This window comes from Alternaria atra, assembly GCF_907166805.1.
Source record: "Alternaria atra isolate CS162 genome assembly, contig: 28, whole genome shotgun sequence".
NCBI classification, from domain to species: Eukaryota; Fungi; Ascomycota; class Dothideomycetes; order Pleosporales; family Pleosporaceae; genus Alternaria; species Alternaria atra.
Window position 1 is genome coordinate 2,614,037 of NW_025091326.1, and position 14,543 is coordinate 2,628,579.

The 14,543-nt window shown below is 50.3% G+C and overlaps 4 protein-coding genes across 4 annotated transcripts; 2 read left to right on the top strand and 2 right to left on the bottom strand.

Moving 5' to 3' along the window:
- Positions 1 to 433: 433 nt before the first annotated feature.
- Positions 434 to 2,705, top strand: ALTATR162_LOCUS7878 (uncharacterized protein; the record flags this gene model as incomplete). The annotated part of the gene is made up of 3 exons (XM_043315506.1): positions 434 to 509; positions 577 to 901; positions 947 to 2,705. The coding sequence occupies 3 exons, from the start codon at positions 434 to 436 to the stop codon at positions 2,703 to 2,705; spliced, it is 2,160 nt and encodes a 719-aa protein (XP_043171441.1).
- A 1,120-nt stretch (positions 2,706 to 3,825) lies between these two features.
- On the bottom strand, positions 3,826 to 6,209 carry ALTATR162_LOCUS7879 (uncharacterized protein; the record flags this gene model as incomplete). The annotated part of the gene is made up of 4 exons (XM_043315507.1): positions 3,826 to 4,054; positions 4,103 to 5,565; positions 5,619 to 5,940; positions 5,992 to 6,209. The coding sequence occupies 4 exons, from the start codon at positions 6,207 to 6,209 to the stop codon at positions 3,826 to 3,828; spliced, it is 2,232 nt and encodes a 743-aa protein (XP_043171442.1).
- Positions 6,210 to 10,172: 3,963 nt separating this feature from the next.
- On the top strand, positions 10,173 to 12,179 carry ALTATR162_LOCUS7880 (uncharacterized protein; the record flags this gene model as incomplete). The annotated part of the gene is made up of 1 exon (XM_043315508.1): positions 10,173 to 12,179. One exon carries the CDS (start codon positions 10,173 to 10,175, stop codon positions 12,177 to 12,179), a length of 2,007 nt encoding a protein of 668 aa, XP_043171443.1.
- Positions 12,180 to 12,726: 547 nt separating this feature from the next.
- On the bottom strand, positions 12,727 to 14,265 carry ALTATR162_LOCUS7881 (uncharacterized protein; the record flags this gene model as incomplete). Its single annotated transcript, XM_043315509.1, has 1 exon — positions 12,727 to 14,265. The coding sequence occupies one exon, from the start codon at positions 14,263 to 14,265 to the stop codon at positions 12,727 to 12,729; it is 1,539 nt and encodes a 512-aa protein (XP_043171444.1).
- Positions 14,266 to 14,543: the final 278 nt, after the last annotated feature.

Genomic DNA, 14,543 nt, shown 5'->3' on the forward strand with positions numbered 1-14,543 from the left:
TTCCCCACGTGGTGATCTTCGCAACCTCATTGAACGTCAAAAGCCGCCATACTAGATTCGGTGTACCATCCTGATGCCGCCACATGCACGAACACGAAGTTTATGCCTCCTTTGGATAAGCTCACAGCTGTGTATAGTGCTTCCGATGTTAGAAGGCTCGACAGATTTACGTGCCTGGGCCATAGCAGGACGTCAGACAATATGCTAAGCCACCCCAGATGCCGCCGCGGTCTACCTTTAGGTTAGTCCATTCATGCGCGTGTTGAGAAGCTGGGTGTAGGCTCAGACGACCCTTACTACAACTTCTCATGCTTCTCTTAAGAGCTTGGAGCTCGGATGGTTGTTGTCCCTACTGTGTACCAGCAGTTCCACAACGCATGAGCAGTTTTTACACGTCCTGTGTTGCGCTTGAGCGCGGCGCAAGCCTACCAATATGTCTTTTGGATGTAGTCCGTCCGATGTGCTGAAGCTATTGGAGATCTCGACTCGTGTATACCTTGCCTTCAAAGGTGTGTTACCAGCTACTACCCTGCATCAGTATTTGCCAGGGATCGGCTTGCTAATCATTATACTCAGATGCCAATGAGAACTCAGAAGCTCAAGTTAGTGGGCTTGTAAAAGAGTTCACCACTTTTCATGGCTGTCTCGAACAGCTGGGCGAGTTGATGAAACAATATGGCCAACCAATGCCATTTCCCGTCAAAGACTTCGAAAACACGCTGAAGAAGTGTGCAAAGACCCTGGAACCGTACACTGACAATCTCGTTGACAAGAAGATGTCTGTCAAGAAATTCATCTTTACAATTCGATACATCGGGATGGAAAAAGAAATCGATGGACTGAGGAAACAGATCAGCGGCCACTACCAGGCGCTCAACATGTGCACCTCATTTCTCCAATTGTAAGTATTGTTCGTACTCAGAATCCTATCGCTGACCGCTGCTAGACGGCTGAATCTTGAAGCAACCAAACAAACTCAGCGTCTTCTCGACGCTGCGCCCTCTCGCACAGTAAACCTAAGTGGTCGCTCATACTCTACTAACACTCTCGGAGTTTCAAGCAACCGTACGCCATTGGCGCTTGCGCCTCCCGACGAGCATCCGTTATTTAGCGAATGGAGAATCTTTGACCGATGGTTGCAAAGCGAGGACGAACGCATTGCTCAAGAAGCGGGACTGTCACGGCCCCTATCGCTAGGAGATGCGCCCGCTGCTGCACCAAGTGGGGATGTCCAAACAGCGGCCATACTTTATCAACTCAGACGTCAGGTTGATGATGCGATATTTATTGAAGAAAATCGTGCAAAGCGAACCACAGCCGAAAAACGATCACACCTGGTCCCGAGCGACGCGATGAAACAGAAGGTCCGCAATATGCCACCAGCACCGTTGCGAACGTATACTCTCGATACCGAACACTCTGGTAACTTCACGAACTTTAGTCAGGAACCTATGAACGACTCTATAGCCACCATCCGTCCCAGCCTGAGCATACGGCCATCATCACCAGATTATTTTGCCTCGGTTGACTGGACGCAGTCACCAACGTCAAAGTTGCTCGATCCTGGTCGAACCCCCTCTATCTCTACAACCGGAAGTAGCGAATGCTATTCGCCGGCATCACGGTCATCAACAAGTACTACCCCAGATAAAGCTTTATCTCCCAATCTGCGACGCAGCCTTTCACACACATCGCTGGCCACCATAGCATTAGGTGACGCTGCACTTGACTGGAAACGTATCTGTCGCAATGTGCAGGTGGAACGTAAGTCTTTGAAGTACGGACCCGAAAATCACGAATGCGAGGTTAGGTGGCGATATCGAGAAGATACCGGGATCTCACTACGAGCAGTATATCACTCTACCCAAGATGGAAAACTTCGAACTTGGACTGAACAGCATTTCCCTGCCACCGGGCCATCGATACCATTGACTACCACATATATCGACGGTGCAGTATCTATCGACTTTCCACGTAGTTCGTTTGGAAGACTATACAAACAATATATTGACATCAAGTACACATTCGTTGGTCGTGAGTCAGCAGACAAGTTCCAAACCTTGTTGTACACCAACAACGGTGCCGACCCTGCTGAGCTCAAATTCGACCGACCCATCCTGGCAATATCATCAAACAAGAATCCGACTGAATGTCGTAATAAAAATCTGCGGCTATGGCGGCGCGTCGAGACACAGCCGGTAGATGGTGGGCTCGTCACATCCGAGGTCCTGGTGTTGCTATTCTACACAAGCGCATTAGAAGAGAGAGGTCATTGGGTCGAAGAGCCGCACTACGCGTTCGAATGGCTTATGGATTCGGTCTACAAGAAAGATAGCGATAAGCTGACTCTTGTCTTTTCGAAAGACCCGTCTCGTTGGGCGACCGATAAGCTGTTCAAACGCCGCAAGTCATCCATACGGTCCGAGTCCGAGCCAGCGAACCTGTCTCTCCCCCAAAGAAAACGCAATGACTCTATGGAGATACCGGGATTGGCGCGGTCAGAAAGTGGTGCCTCAGCGTCGCCGAACGGCTCACTGAGGTCGTCCAGGAGTATATTTGAGAACGGCAGCGGATCTTCGAGAGCGGCCAATCTGAATCGGTTTGGGTATGCGGAACTAGAGATCAAGTTTCAGAGCAAGAAGGATAGAAGAGCGTTCTTGGACATATGGAAGCAATATGTCAAGCCGTTGAGTGCGGCTTCATGATCGCATACCGTAGAGAGAGAAATTGGCGGAATGTACTGTACTATAGTAGAAAAGTCAATACCTGTTTGACGAGCTTCTTCTAAGGGCAGTTGCTCTAAAACGTAATTCTCGGTAAAAGAATCGTGCGACGAATATGATCTCGAAGCAATCATCCTCGTATCAACACGTGTGGGTGGGTTCTGGTAGGTTTATAAAAACTTGGTATTCATCTTTTGTTCCGTGGAGTTGCTCCGCTACCATCGAAGGGAAAACACCGCACCAAGATGCTGAAAGTGATAGCTACCAAACTTACGAAAAGCTCTCACTAGTTTCCATGGACTTATTTACTCCGATGCATTTTGCGTAGATGAAGGTAGCAGGGCAGCCAACGCCAACGTCCTCGCTAGCACGGTCACGTGCTGCGTCTCTTTAGTTCCAATTGGGGCGACGTCGAGATACTTTCGATGTGGCTGACAGGTGTTCTTCTCTACGGAATCCGTACGAAGTCTGAAAAGTCGGTCTTTGTCTGTTTACTATTTTCTTACATTCTGTCGACGTTGATTCATAGTGGCAGCAAATTATGGCTGTCCTCATCTAAGTGTGCATAATACCTGGGTACAACGTCGGTGTGGAATCTGCCTCGTTCTGGTCCATGCGCTGCATACGTGTTACGTGTCAGTCTTCTTGACAACCAGACGTAGGAAAGCGCATATGAGGTAATATCCGCGGAGCCATAACTATACTCTGGCATGGTAGCACTCAGAAACAAGGTCAGCTCAATGTTGAGGACAAAGGGCTGTAAAAACAAAGGCCTAGACCGTGCGTGATGCGGCACAGTTGCTCTACAGCTTAGTTTACCAACGACAGGGTGTTGCTGCATATACATACACGAGGAGGCGTTCATGTGGAGGATTGTAATCCCTGTTACAAGAAGAAATGCGCACATGATTGGGCCTGAGGAATAAAGGCTAGAAGATCAAACAAGCCCACATTTGGAAACTTTGAAGATTGCTTAGACAACAACAGCATTACTTATGAAGGACCAGAGAGAAAATCTAATAACATTTGAGAAAAAATGATTATTGGCAGTTTACAAAGTAGTGTAAGTCTAATAACACGCAATCATCCACCTAACAGAAAATCAAGCACAAGTTGTATTCGCAAAAATCTTGCCAAACTCATCCACATTCGTAATAGCACCCTCAGCGTCGTATTCGACCCTGACTTGCTGATTGCTGGAAACAGATGGATCGCCCACAAGGTAGTTGAGTGGCTCCAGTCGCATGGCCGAATGGGCAGAGCTGAACATTGTGTTGGGCAAGTCACCAGTGTGCGGGAGGTGGTGCATGCCAAGGTTGAACCAAAGTACTCTGTGACTCGTTAGTAAGACGTGATATTATACCAGGCATGGCATTAACAGGGAGGAGAGGAATGGGGTTACGAACAAATCTTCCTGCTCCAAACTTTCATCGTCGAAGAATGTCGCAAAATCCACCAATGGATCGTCCTTGGAATACTGGTTGTAAGCATCCGCAGCCCTCGGCTCTGTGTCCTTTTGCTGTGTGACGTAAAAATCGTGCGTTACGAAGGCACCCGTCTTGTCCGTGTTCGTCGAGTTAGTTTGCGTAAGGTGTATCGTACCAGCAGATCTCTTGATTCTGTAACCTGGGTACTCGCCGTATGGGTTCGGTGTATCCCTGTTCACAACAGCGTACAATGCGTTGTCGTTCTCCTCCCAGTTGATCATGGAGTCTCTCTCATTGTCTACCCAGGATCGCTCGGCTTTGAAAGTGTTGTATACGCGGCCTTGACTCCAAGGATATGTTGTAGACGTGGGCACAAACTTGAGTTTCTGCACACTGTTCTTTCTTCCGTTGATATCCAAGTCCACCTTGAAAGTGAGAGTATGGTCGTGCGAGCTGCCTGAGAGAAAGTCATGGATATGGAAGCCGTACTCCGGTTGATCTTCCCAATAGGCAGCGGCGATATATCCAGAGAAGCGAGAGGATACTTCGATGCCTCCATCGTAGAAGAAGCTGTAGTCGATCAAGAAGTCGTAGTTGCCTACTGTGGCTACCGTACGCATGGTAAACTGGATGTTCTTTGCTACGCTGGTGTGTGGTGCGGATGGTGAGAAGGAGTGGCGGCGGATTGGGTAGCCCGCATCAAACTCAAATATGCATATAGCGTCCTTTTGGGTCTTGATTGTATCACCCTCTGTCCATGTTGCAGGTAAGTATGTAGCATGGCTGGGGCAGTCGTATCCCTTGACAAGTGGCTGTAGTGTCGAGCCCATACCACTCGTAGTATCGAAAAACGTCGCTTGCGATTGGAAAGGGTCAGTGCCGGAGTAGGATGTCAGAGCTTCCTGCAGGGACAACTCGTAAATGATTCGCCTGCCTTTGAATTTGATATCGAACAGCGAAAGGCCGAGATCCTGGGAGACAGCATGGTAGAAGGTGAAGTCCATCCAAGATATGTATCCCTCTTTAGCATCAATTTTGAATCGCTGGTCTCCCTGGGCGATAGATGCCGGCGGTGGTTGGTCGTCCAGTTCCATTGGCGTTCCCTGCTTGTCCGTAGATGTCCAGTTACCGAGTACATTCGGTGGTGGTTTCTGGTAATCGGGGTGGCTGATTGCGGCACGGAACTCTTCCGTACTGTCGTAGAACTCTCCATACGAGTACCAGCCAACAGCTTTCCATTCGTCCGAATTTTGTCCCGTCAGATCAAATTTTACAGCAAAACCGAGTGGCTCTACTGTAACACTGCTGAGATTGGTGCCCGGATCCGTGAAGGCTCCCGCCCAGGAGATCGTTCGACCTTCTTCATCCCAGAAGGGACTTCCGAATCTGAGACCAATACGACCAGTAAGGAAAGTCTAGATCCATATAAGTTTCTATCTTTACCCGCTGCCTATGTCTTCCCACTTACAGTATTGAACAGTTGCATTGAGATATCCTCAGTCTCTGTGGCGAACCTCGTGAAGAAATTTGTTGCTTCATTAGGTGAGTACATAGGATGCATTGGTGTCCGTCCTGGCTGAGAGTTTTGGAATGGAAAAGTCAATGGCTCGACTGGGGTGGCATTCGTCGCTGGCAGCGGCCCTATCATGTACTCTTGCCAGTGTTTTTCCGTTGAGTTGGTGGTACCACTTTGAACAGTCGCTCGCGCATAACGCTTTGGTGCAGTGGCATTACTGTCGAGGTAGGGTAGAGTATCGGTCTTGTTGGGATGGAGAAGGGCAAGCTGTACTCTGAGATCTTGTTAGTATGCAACGAGTGGTACTTTGAAATGGCAGGCTTACACATAGCTATCATGGCTGGATCCGTTGTTGCCAGTCAAGGCCATTCTCTCTTGCAGAAGCTCATTGACACTAGCAGCTTCTTCCTCGGACAGTGCCTTCCATGGATTCTCATATGGCGCGCTTACAGTGGGTTGACGATCGTTTGTCGGAGCATCTTGCGCGACAGCGCAAGAGGCCAAGACGGCAGCACCAAACGTTAGAGAAGAATTCCACTTCATGTTGGATCGGAACGAAAGTAAACGAGTGTGGAGATTCTGACATGCAGGCCTCTGCAGGTTATATGCCCATCCGTTGGCCTCTGCCTTCACGGTAACACAATACGTCTAGGGGCATTTGTGGTGTCATCATGCATGCGCATTCCCATAGTTGGCTTGCACCCTTAGCGAAGAGGAGCCATGCCTCACATCGGTTTGTTGAGCAGCGTGAAAAAACAATATCACGGTGTTGCTTTGGCGCACACCGTGCGCAGGTAAGGAGATGATCGGCACCACGGTTCTCTTCTGCATGTTGTGCAAGGGGGATTCAGCTCCACATTCAAACGAGACGAATCCAAGCGCCTCCGTTACATAACACGGCCGCTTAACAAGTTTTCGCGGCAAAAAAGTACAAGTAAATGCGCGGCGTCGAGAAAAGAACGCCTTAGTTGAGCGAGAGAGTATGGTTAGACTATGGTTGAAGTGTCTCGCACGGCTGATAACTCAGGGGCGGGGACTGCCTCCCGAAAGCTTGGTACGGCAACGCACCCCGCAAGAAACAATAGCGGGCAAAAGCAGTAAGGCAAATAAGCTTTTTCTGGTAACCTGTCGGTTCCAAAATTTGCTCGCCCATGCTACCAACATGCTTCTGGAATGCTGCAAATAGAACAGCCTGCGTTTCCTCACACCTCCAACAGCTGATCTTCAGGTGTCTGGTCGTTCGCCACACAGCCTAGGTACACCGTTCCAGGTAGCGACATTCCGTCATCATCTTCTTTGATTGTCTACTCTCTAAGTCTCTTTTCCATTTTGCGTCTAGCCATTGTTGTTGACGCTGTCGTTGCATCGTTCTTACGCCCCTTGTCCCATTTACTCATTATCTTTGCGAGTCCTGGCTTGCTGTTCCTGACTCCTTGGATCTGATGCTCTAAGACCTTTCCCATCATCACCGCGATCTGGAGAGCTGGAGCTTCCGACTTCACGGCCATGAACAGCTTTGAATTCCATTTCATTGTCATCGCTATGTATGCCTTCCCATCCTCTGCTACAAACTCTTCCAAGGCCAAAGGGTCAGCATGAGTGGGATCGCGAAGTCCAGCCTTGAAAGCGATATCGCGCACTTTGCGGGCGGCCAAATGCTGTTTCATAATTGACTAGATTTTTTTAAAAGCCTGGATCTCCACAGCGTTGTTAAGTGGGTCTGCGCGCAGGGTGCGAAGGCGATTTTTAATGCCGGTAGCATGCGGGGCGACCTTCTGGTAGGTCCGTTGAATGTCGAGGAGACTATGAATAATAAGTTGCATGACGGGGATGCACTCTGCCTGGTATGCTGCCTCGACCATCGCTAGGATCACCCGGCCGCGCTCTGCATTGGAGGTGACCTCGCCCATTCCTTGAAGGAACTGAGCGCGCTGCCTCGCGAGTGGCGTGGTAAGACGACATTGCTGTGTATCAAGGGGTATTTATGTTGATCTTGGCTTGCGAAGATCGAAATAAACAAATATCGGAGAGAATTGCTCGTGGTGGCAGTTGGTACTGAAGTAGAGTTCATGTCGATCGCGGGATTGCCAAAGGGAAGACGGTATTAGCGAGGGAGCAAACAAACTGTCCGTTCTGGCTGCACGTACCTAGGGACAAAGTCTGGTCCACCTTATGCTGGTGAGTAGAATGATTCTTCTGTTTTCTGTACTCTTCCCTTTTGGGAACTGCAGATGGGAAAGTTGACGTCCTTGCTACCTCTATTCCTCTCCATCTCTCGGAACAATACTTATGTTCCGATCAATCGTCAGCCTGCTAACTCTTTCATTCTGCTTCCATGCACGAGTCCGGTGAAGGCTCATCGCTCACATGTTTGCAAAACCGATCGTTTTGATAATCGACACAACAATATATGATGACAACCAGCATAGCGATAATCCAGATTCGCACGAAAACCCCCCTGGTGGAGCCAGCATACAAACTTTGAGATGACTGTACTTCTGCATGACGTACAGGACCAAGCTGGGTGGAGTGGTGTGATTGGAAAGATCCTTCCAGTCATACTAAAACACGGTCTTCCATCAGGTTGGGACATCGGTATTTGCTGTAGGCCAGGCGCAATTAATTGGGCGCAGATGGATAGGGGACGGAAGAGGCCGATACGAGAATAACTTGTTTAGCTATACTTGTATGGATTGGTAAATGGCGCTGAGCCCAGGCCTTTGTTCAAAAACATCAAGGTCAAAGTAATTCAGGAGTGTATGTAGATAAACAGAAGATCTGGAGATGCCCCGTCAAACTAAGAGTTGTGGACATACTATGGTGAGACGGATGGATAATAGCATCACACTGGACCACACCCAGTGCATAGCCAGGGCACTCCCATTGCACATTTCCATCAGAGTGATTCTCTGAGTACCTCTAAGCCCCCTTACCAGTCCTAGGATCTTGCTCCAAACCGCTTTCAGTAACCGGCACAAATATGTCTTCCACTTCACCGAACCGTGCAGCAGCCCCTTTGTCGCCACCAACCTTACGCTTCTTGAATGCGGCAAAGAGATTCGAGTCGCCTGTCATGCGCTTGGATCCAGCAGCGCTTCGCCTTTTTCATCCTTCACTTCGACATCATGACCGCTACATCGCTTAGACCTTCCGAAGAATGATCATGGACTCGGGAGAAGAAAGCAACGGCGGCAAGTTTTGCGTACATTGAACAGCCGGTTGGAAATGGCTATTGCAGCAAATTCCTACGAAATGATCCAGGCGGTTCAACATGAGCGCAGGTTGAGTCCAACACCAACAGTTTAAGCGCCCGCATCTAGAACATGATCAGCGGTAATACCGATCCACGGTTATACCAGTACTTGGTCATCGTGCTGGATCGAAAACGTCTGGGACTTGTTTGCTTATCCTTCCCCATGTATTTTAGCTGGTCAGACCACGACGCAACCTTTGAGACGATCGCGAATTGGTATAGCGGTGTGCATTTGCGTCTGGAAAGAATTCAAAGCCATTTGACCGCCACGGGTATGTCTGGTATGGCATTTCGTGTTATCTTTGTGAATGATGCCCAGCATACCACGCTGTGGAATAACGAACAAGTAATGTAAAGAAAGTGGTAGAGAGCAAGAATTGACGGTGAAATGCCTGTTGCATGCGAAGGCCCTTATACCGCTGAACTTTGCGCTTGCTTATGTCACACACTTAGTACCAGCCCTGCTTCTTGCACCATCACAAGGACTGGCGGAACGACAAGGGTAACCCAACTGTATCACGCAAACGTAGTGGCGGTGGTGAGATAGTAGTCATTCTCTGCACGTCAGTCCAGAATAAGTAGATGTGCATCAGGTATTAGAGAGGGAGGAGGTCCCGTCGGGGAGTCCTCACGAAGCGCGGGGTCCCGCAGCAAGCAATTCGACAAAAGCGAAAAGTTCGCGTGATATACTCACCGCTGACTGAGTGATGTTGAGTCATGTTCATAGGATACAGTAGTACAGTACGGAAGACTGTCGGTTGCTTGCTTGTTCTAAGTGCTATGTAGAAGGCTATTGGTGAACTGCGGCCCGTCGAAAGAAGATGCTGACATTCCAATGCACATGCATTACGGAGCTGGAGAAAGGTCACCAGGTCACATTTTGTGTTCTGGAAAGGGTTCTAAGGTGTTTGTTCGCCGTAAATGCTCGGCAGCCTCGAGATTCTACCGCGCCGTGTTGGGAAACTTGATTATCGGACGTTGTTGGTCCTGGAAGGACGCGTAAGAAACAGGTTAACCCAACTGATGCCCCATCGGACGTACGTCTTCAGAGAGCGGAGTGTGTGAAGATGGGTTGAGTGCGTGAACGACTTTGTGTGGTTGAACGCGGGCGCGGCTCGGCCAAGCGAGTTTGCGGCCACTTTACGCGTCGCGTGGATCGCGCTTCGGTCTGCCGCCCAGCTCCTTCCCACCATTGTCACTTCACTTTCCACGATTGCACCCCACCCATTGCACCTTCCCACAGCATATCCGCAATGGCCTCTACTGTTCTCGGGAAGAGGACTCGCAGCTCTGCACGTATAGATGCTTCAGGTACGAGCCACCGAGGCCCTGGTCGTGGTTCGTCGGACAACACGTCCCTAACGCGCTCTGCAGAGTCAAAGTCAAATGTCGCAACACGCGCAAAGCGGAGGACCCAGTTTGTCATACACGATGAAGGCGAGATTGAGAATCCATTCGTCACTCCAAAGAAACAAAATGTGCGCGACGAGGATGCAATGGACGTGGACGAGCCCGAGGAGAAGACGTCGGTGAAACGCGGGAGGAAGGCTGGCACAGCTCCTGCAAAGTATGGCGCACCATGCACACGGCTTCCACTTTCAACAGCCAAAGAGAATTCTCCGCAGAAGGCGCTCGTGGACATTCCAGACAAGTTTGCGCCTACTCCTTCAACACCCAGGCATCGCGACGCGCTTGCCGGCAAAGTTGCCGTCACACCCAGGCACCGTCTCATCATCGCCGGACGACCGTTGACGCCTCGCACACCACACACCCCAGGCACTCCACGGAATACGGGGCCAACAATCTACAATGAAGCGCGCCAGGTGTTTGCAAGAGGCTCTGCCCCAACGGCACTGTTTGGTCGGGAGAACGAGAGGAGGGAGCTCGAGACGTTCATCACAACAAGAACAAAGACTAAGAGATCTGGATGTATATACGTCTCCGGTCCGCCAGGCACTGGCAAGAGCGCCTTCGTCGACGATGTCTGCCGTACCGTCTCATCGAATGAATCTGTCAGGACCGGATACATTAATTGTATGAGTGTAAAGAACGCCACAGATCTGTACAGAACGCTTTTGGAGGAGTTTGTCGACATCACCGAGATTGCAGAGGGCGATGAAGTAGATGCGCTTCGGGCAATCTTCATGCAGCGGAAGACGTCTTACGTCGTTACGCTTGATGAAGTGGACCACTTACTGGAGCTGGACATTGAACTCTTTTACAACATCTTCGAGTGGTCCTTACAGGAAGCATCGGGACTTGTGCTAGTCGGTATCGCGAACGCGTTGGATCTCACGGATCGATTCCTCCCACGACTCAAGGCTCGCGGGCTCAAGCCACAACTACTACCCTTCCTCCCATACAACGCCACGCAAATCTCTTCTGTCATCACTTCAAAACTCAAGGCGCTTCTGCCAGTAGGCTCAACCCAACTACCCTTTATCCACCCAACCGCCATCATATTCCTCTCCAAGAAAGTAGCCGCCCAATCCGGCGATCTACGCAAAGCCTTCGACATCTGCCGTCGAGCAATCGACCTCATCGAAGCCGACACACGCGACCAGCACGCAAAGAAAGCCACAGAAATCACCCCATCACCCACCCCCTCACCCTCAAAAACTCCCTTGGTGGAAAAAGTCAACCTCTCCTCCTCAGCCGTGCGCTCTCCCACGAAGCCCAAAGATCTAAACAGTATCATCGCCGCCTCTCTTGCCTCCCTCACCTTCGAAACCGCACCACGGGCCACCATTGCCCACATGGCGAAGATCACAGCAGCAGTATTCAGCAACGGCACAAGCCAACGCCTGCGAAACTTGAACCTCCAACAAAAAGCTGTCCTCTGTTCGCTTTCTGCTATCGAGAAGAAGAAGCGCGCCACCGCTGTCGACAGCATTCTATCCACACCGTCAAGATCCCACACTACATCTCCTACTATCAAAGAACTCTTCGAGGCCTACACCGCGCTGTGTAAACGAGAGAATATTCTACACCCTCTCACGAGCACCGAATTCAGGGATATCGTGGGCAGTCTGGAGACACTGTCGCTTGTTTCGGCAGTCGAGGGTAAAGCTGGATCGCTAGATGTTGGCGCTGGTACGCCGAGTCGGAGGGGAGGGCTAAAGCTTTTCCTGGTGTTGTTGTTGAGGATCGCAGGGTTGCTAGTGTCGTTGGAGAAAAGGAGCTGGCGGACTCACTCGTGGGGCCTGGAGCTGGCATTCTCAAGGGTATTCTTGAGGGGAATTAAAGAGGGAATCGTGTAGATGCGTTATGTTGTGTTTATGGACTCGATTGGATGGGATACGGCTTTGGTACTCGTCGTTTCTTTTTGTATCCTCGATTGAGGCTCTGAGTATGTGCGTTTGTTTTGCATAGCGTGGCATGGAGTTTTTCAACCTGTATCATGTCTTGTATCATGAGCGTAGTAAATTAGCATAGCGTAGGGGTGTTTGTTTTCTCAGCATAGCAGACGCACACCACAAATTCAGTACGTTTTCAACGACTCTTCCATTTCCTACTACGCCTGATTGATGGAGTGAGAGAGTAGCGTCTGACGTGGGATTTTCTGACCACTCAACCTCGTAAGCCTCTTCGTAGGCCTTGGGAGAGGAGACGAAGAAACACCAAGACAAAAACCAGAAAGGCCAATGAGATGTGCTTCCCCATAGCATTGTTTTCCAAATCCATGAGCGAGTTGGAAAGCAATCTATTGTATTTCTTCTATCTTCTCATATCTTAGAGATTATGGTATCATTCATCTTCATCCCATTCATGTAGATCCATGCATTCCAGTCTCCGAGACCCAGATCCTTAAACCTTGACGCCCCCTCCTTCTACAGCATCCTCTTTGCCCACCCGACTCCCTCCTTCTTGTTGTCCATCCTCCTCCTCCTCTTCCTCCTTATCCTGCCTCAGCGTACTTGTCGGCACCTCGCTCTCCATGCCCGCCTTGCGAAACACAGCCTGCATCCAACACCTATACATTTTCAACCTCCTCTGCCTATTAACCAACATGCGTCTATCCACGCCAATATGCGCAATCTCGAATCCCGGTCTGGGGGTCTCGAGATCATTGACATCATCATGGCTCTGCTCTTTCGTCTGCAAGCTCGGATCATGAAGAGACAAACTCTCAATTTGATCTGCGATGACACCTTCAGCCTCCGTCTGGGATATCGTTGTACCCGCTACATTGCCAATCGTCGTATCGCGTTTTCTGGCCGCTCCACCCCAAATGTCCTCGAGTTCAGACTGCTCGAAGAAGTAAACTCGCGTGCCGTCGCCACGGACGTAGAAGTTTTCTTCCATATACCGGCCCTTCTTGAAGCGGACTTGAGCTAGGTCGCCACGGCCGTAGTCGCGGAAGAGGACCTGGCCGCCCGGCTTGAGGACCCGCCAGATGTTGCGGACGGCTTGGTCCCATTGTTTGGGATTCAGGGCGCTGAAGATGAATATCATGAGTACGACGTCTACGCTGCCTTCTGTTAGGCCTGGAGGGAGGCCGCTGTTTTCGGACTCGGGGGATGCGGCTACATCCCATACGTCGGCTTGTATGCGTTCCGGGTCGTAGAGTTCGTGGTTGCGTATAAGTTCGACTGCCTTTTTAGAGAAATCACACGCGTGTATTTTTAACCTCTTGTTCTGACTCCTCTGCAGAATGGGAAACGCACTGTTGCCCGCTCCGGCGCCAACCTCCAACAAGGTGACCTCAGGTCCATTCTCTGCGCCCAACTCCTCTAGTATCGGAAATTCCTGCGCCAGCCATTTGCGGTTCTTGAAGAAGTTTGTCTTGTTGTTCTTGTAAAACTGGTTCCACCACTTCTCGGGCTGGTCGTTGTAACGTTTGCGATCAAAGTCCGAGACGGGTTCTTGCCGTTGTCTGGAATATTGTTCTTCGGAAAAGGCGAGATAGTTGGAGTCGACGGTTACGTGGTCCCAGGCATTGAATTCGAAGATGTTGTCGCCTTCCTCGAGGTAGCGCGAACCGAAAGCGAAGGGATCACTGCGCTTTTGGTTGTTGCCAGGGTCGTGGGAGCGAGAGGGTGGGGCGCGGACGGGCTGTAGAGAAGCAGGCACTCCGTAAGCGTCGTTCTCGGTGCCTTCTTGGGTGGGTGGAGATGCGGGATCGGAGGCATCTGGTGGTGGTGTGGAAGTTGAAGCGTGCGGTATAGGATCGACTGTGACTGCGAAGCGCATGTGTTCCATTGCTTTGGATAGTTGCTGTTTCGGCTGTGGTTTTCTTGACACGGTATTGTCCGTTTGGAATCTGGAGTCGCCGCTATCCTGGGCATTTGCACCATTCATAGTGTCCGCGGTTCCGTGGTCCATGGTATCCATATTCGCAGCCATCATGGAGTTTTGACAGAGTCGCGTATGCGGGGGGATAATTCATGGAGGGGAAATTTCGAGCGCTAGTGTCCAAAGAAGTTTGGTCCAGCCGTGGTCCCTGGCATATGATAGCGTCATGCAGCATTTGAGAGAGCCGCATCTCCTAGCGCGAATTTACGTTCAACTGAAGCTTGATGCGCTCATCGACTCTGGACTTTTGGCAAATCACAGATACCATGTCGAGGTGACACCAATTAACCTCAATCTACACAACTTCAGCATACCACCAGCACCTACTA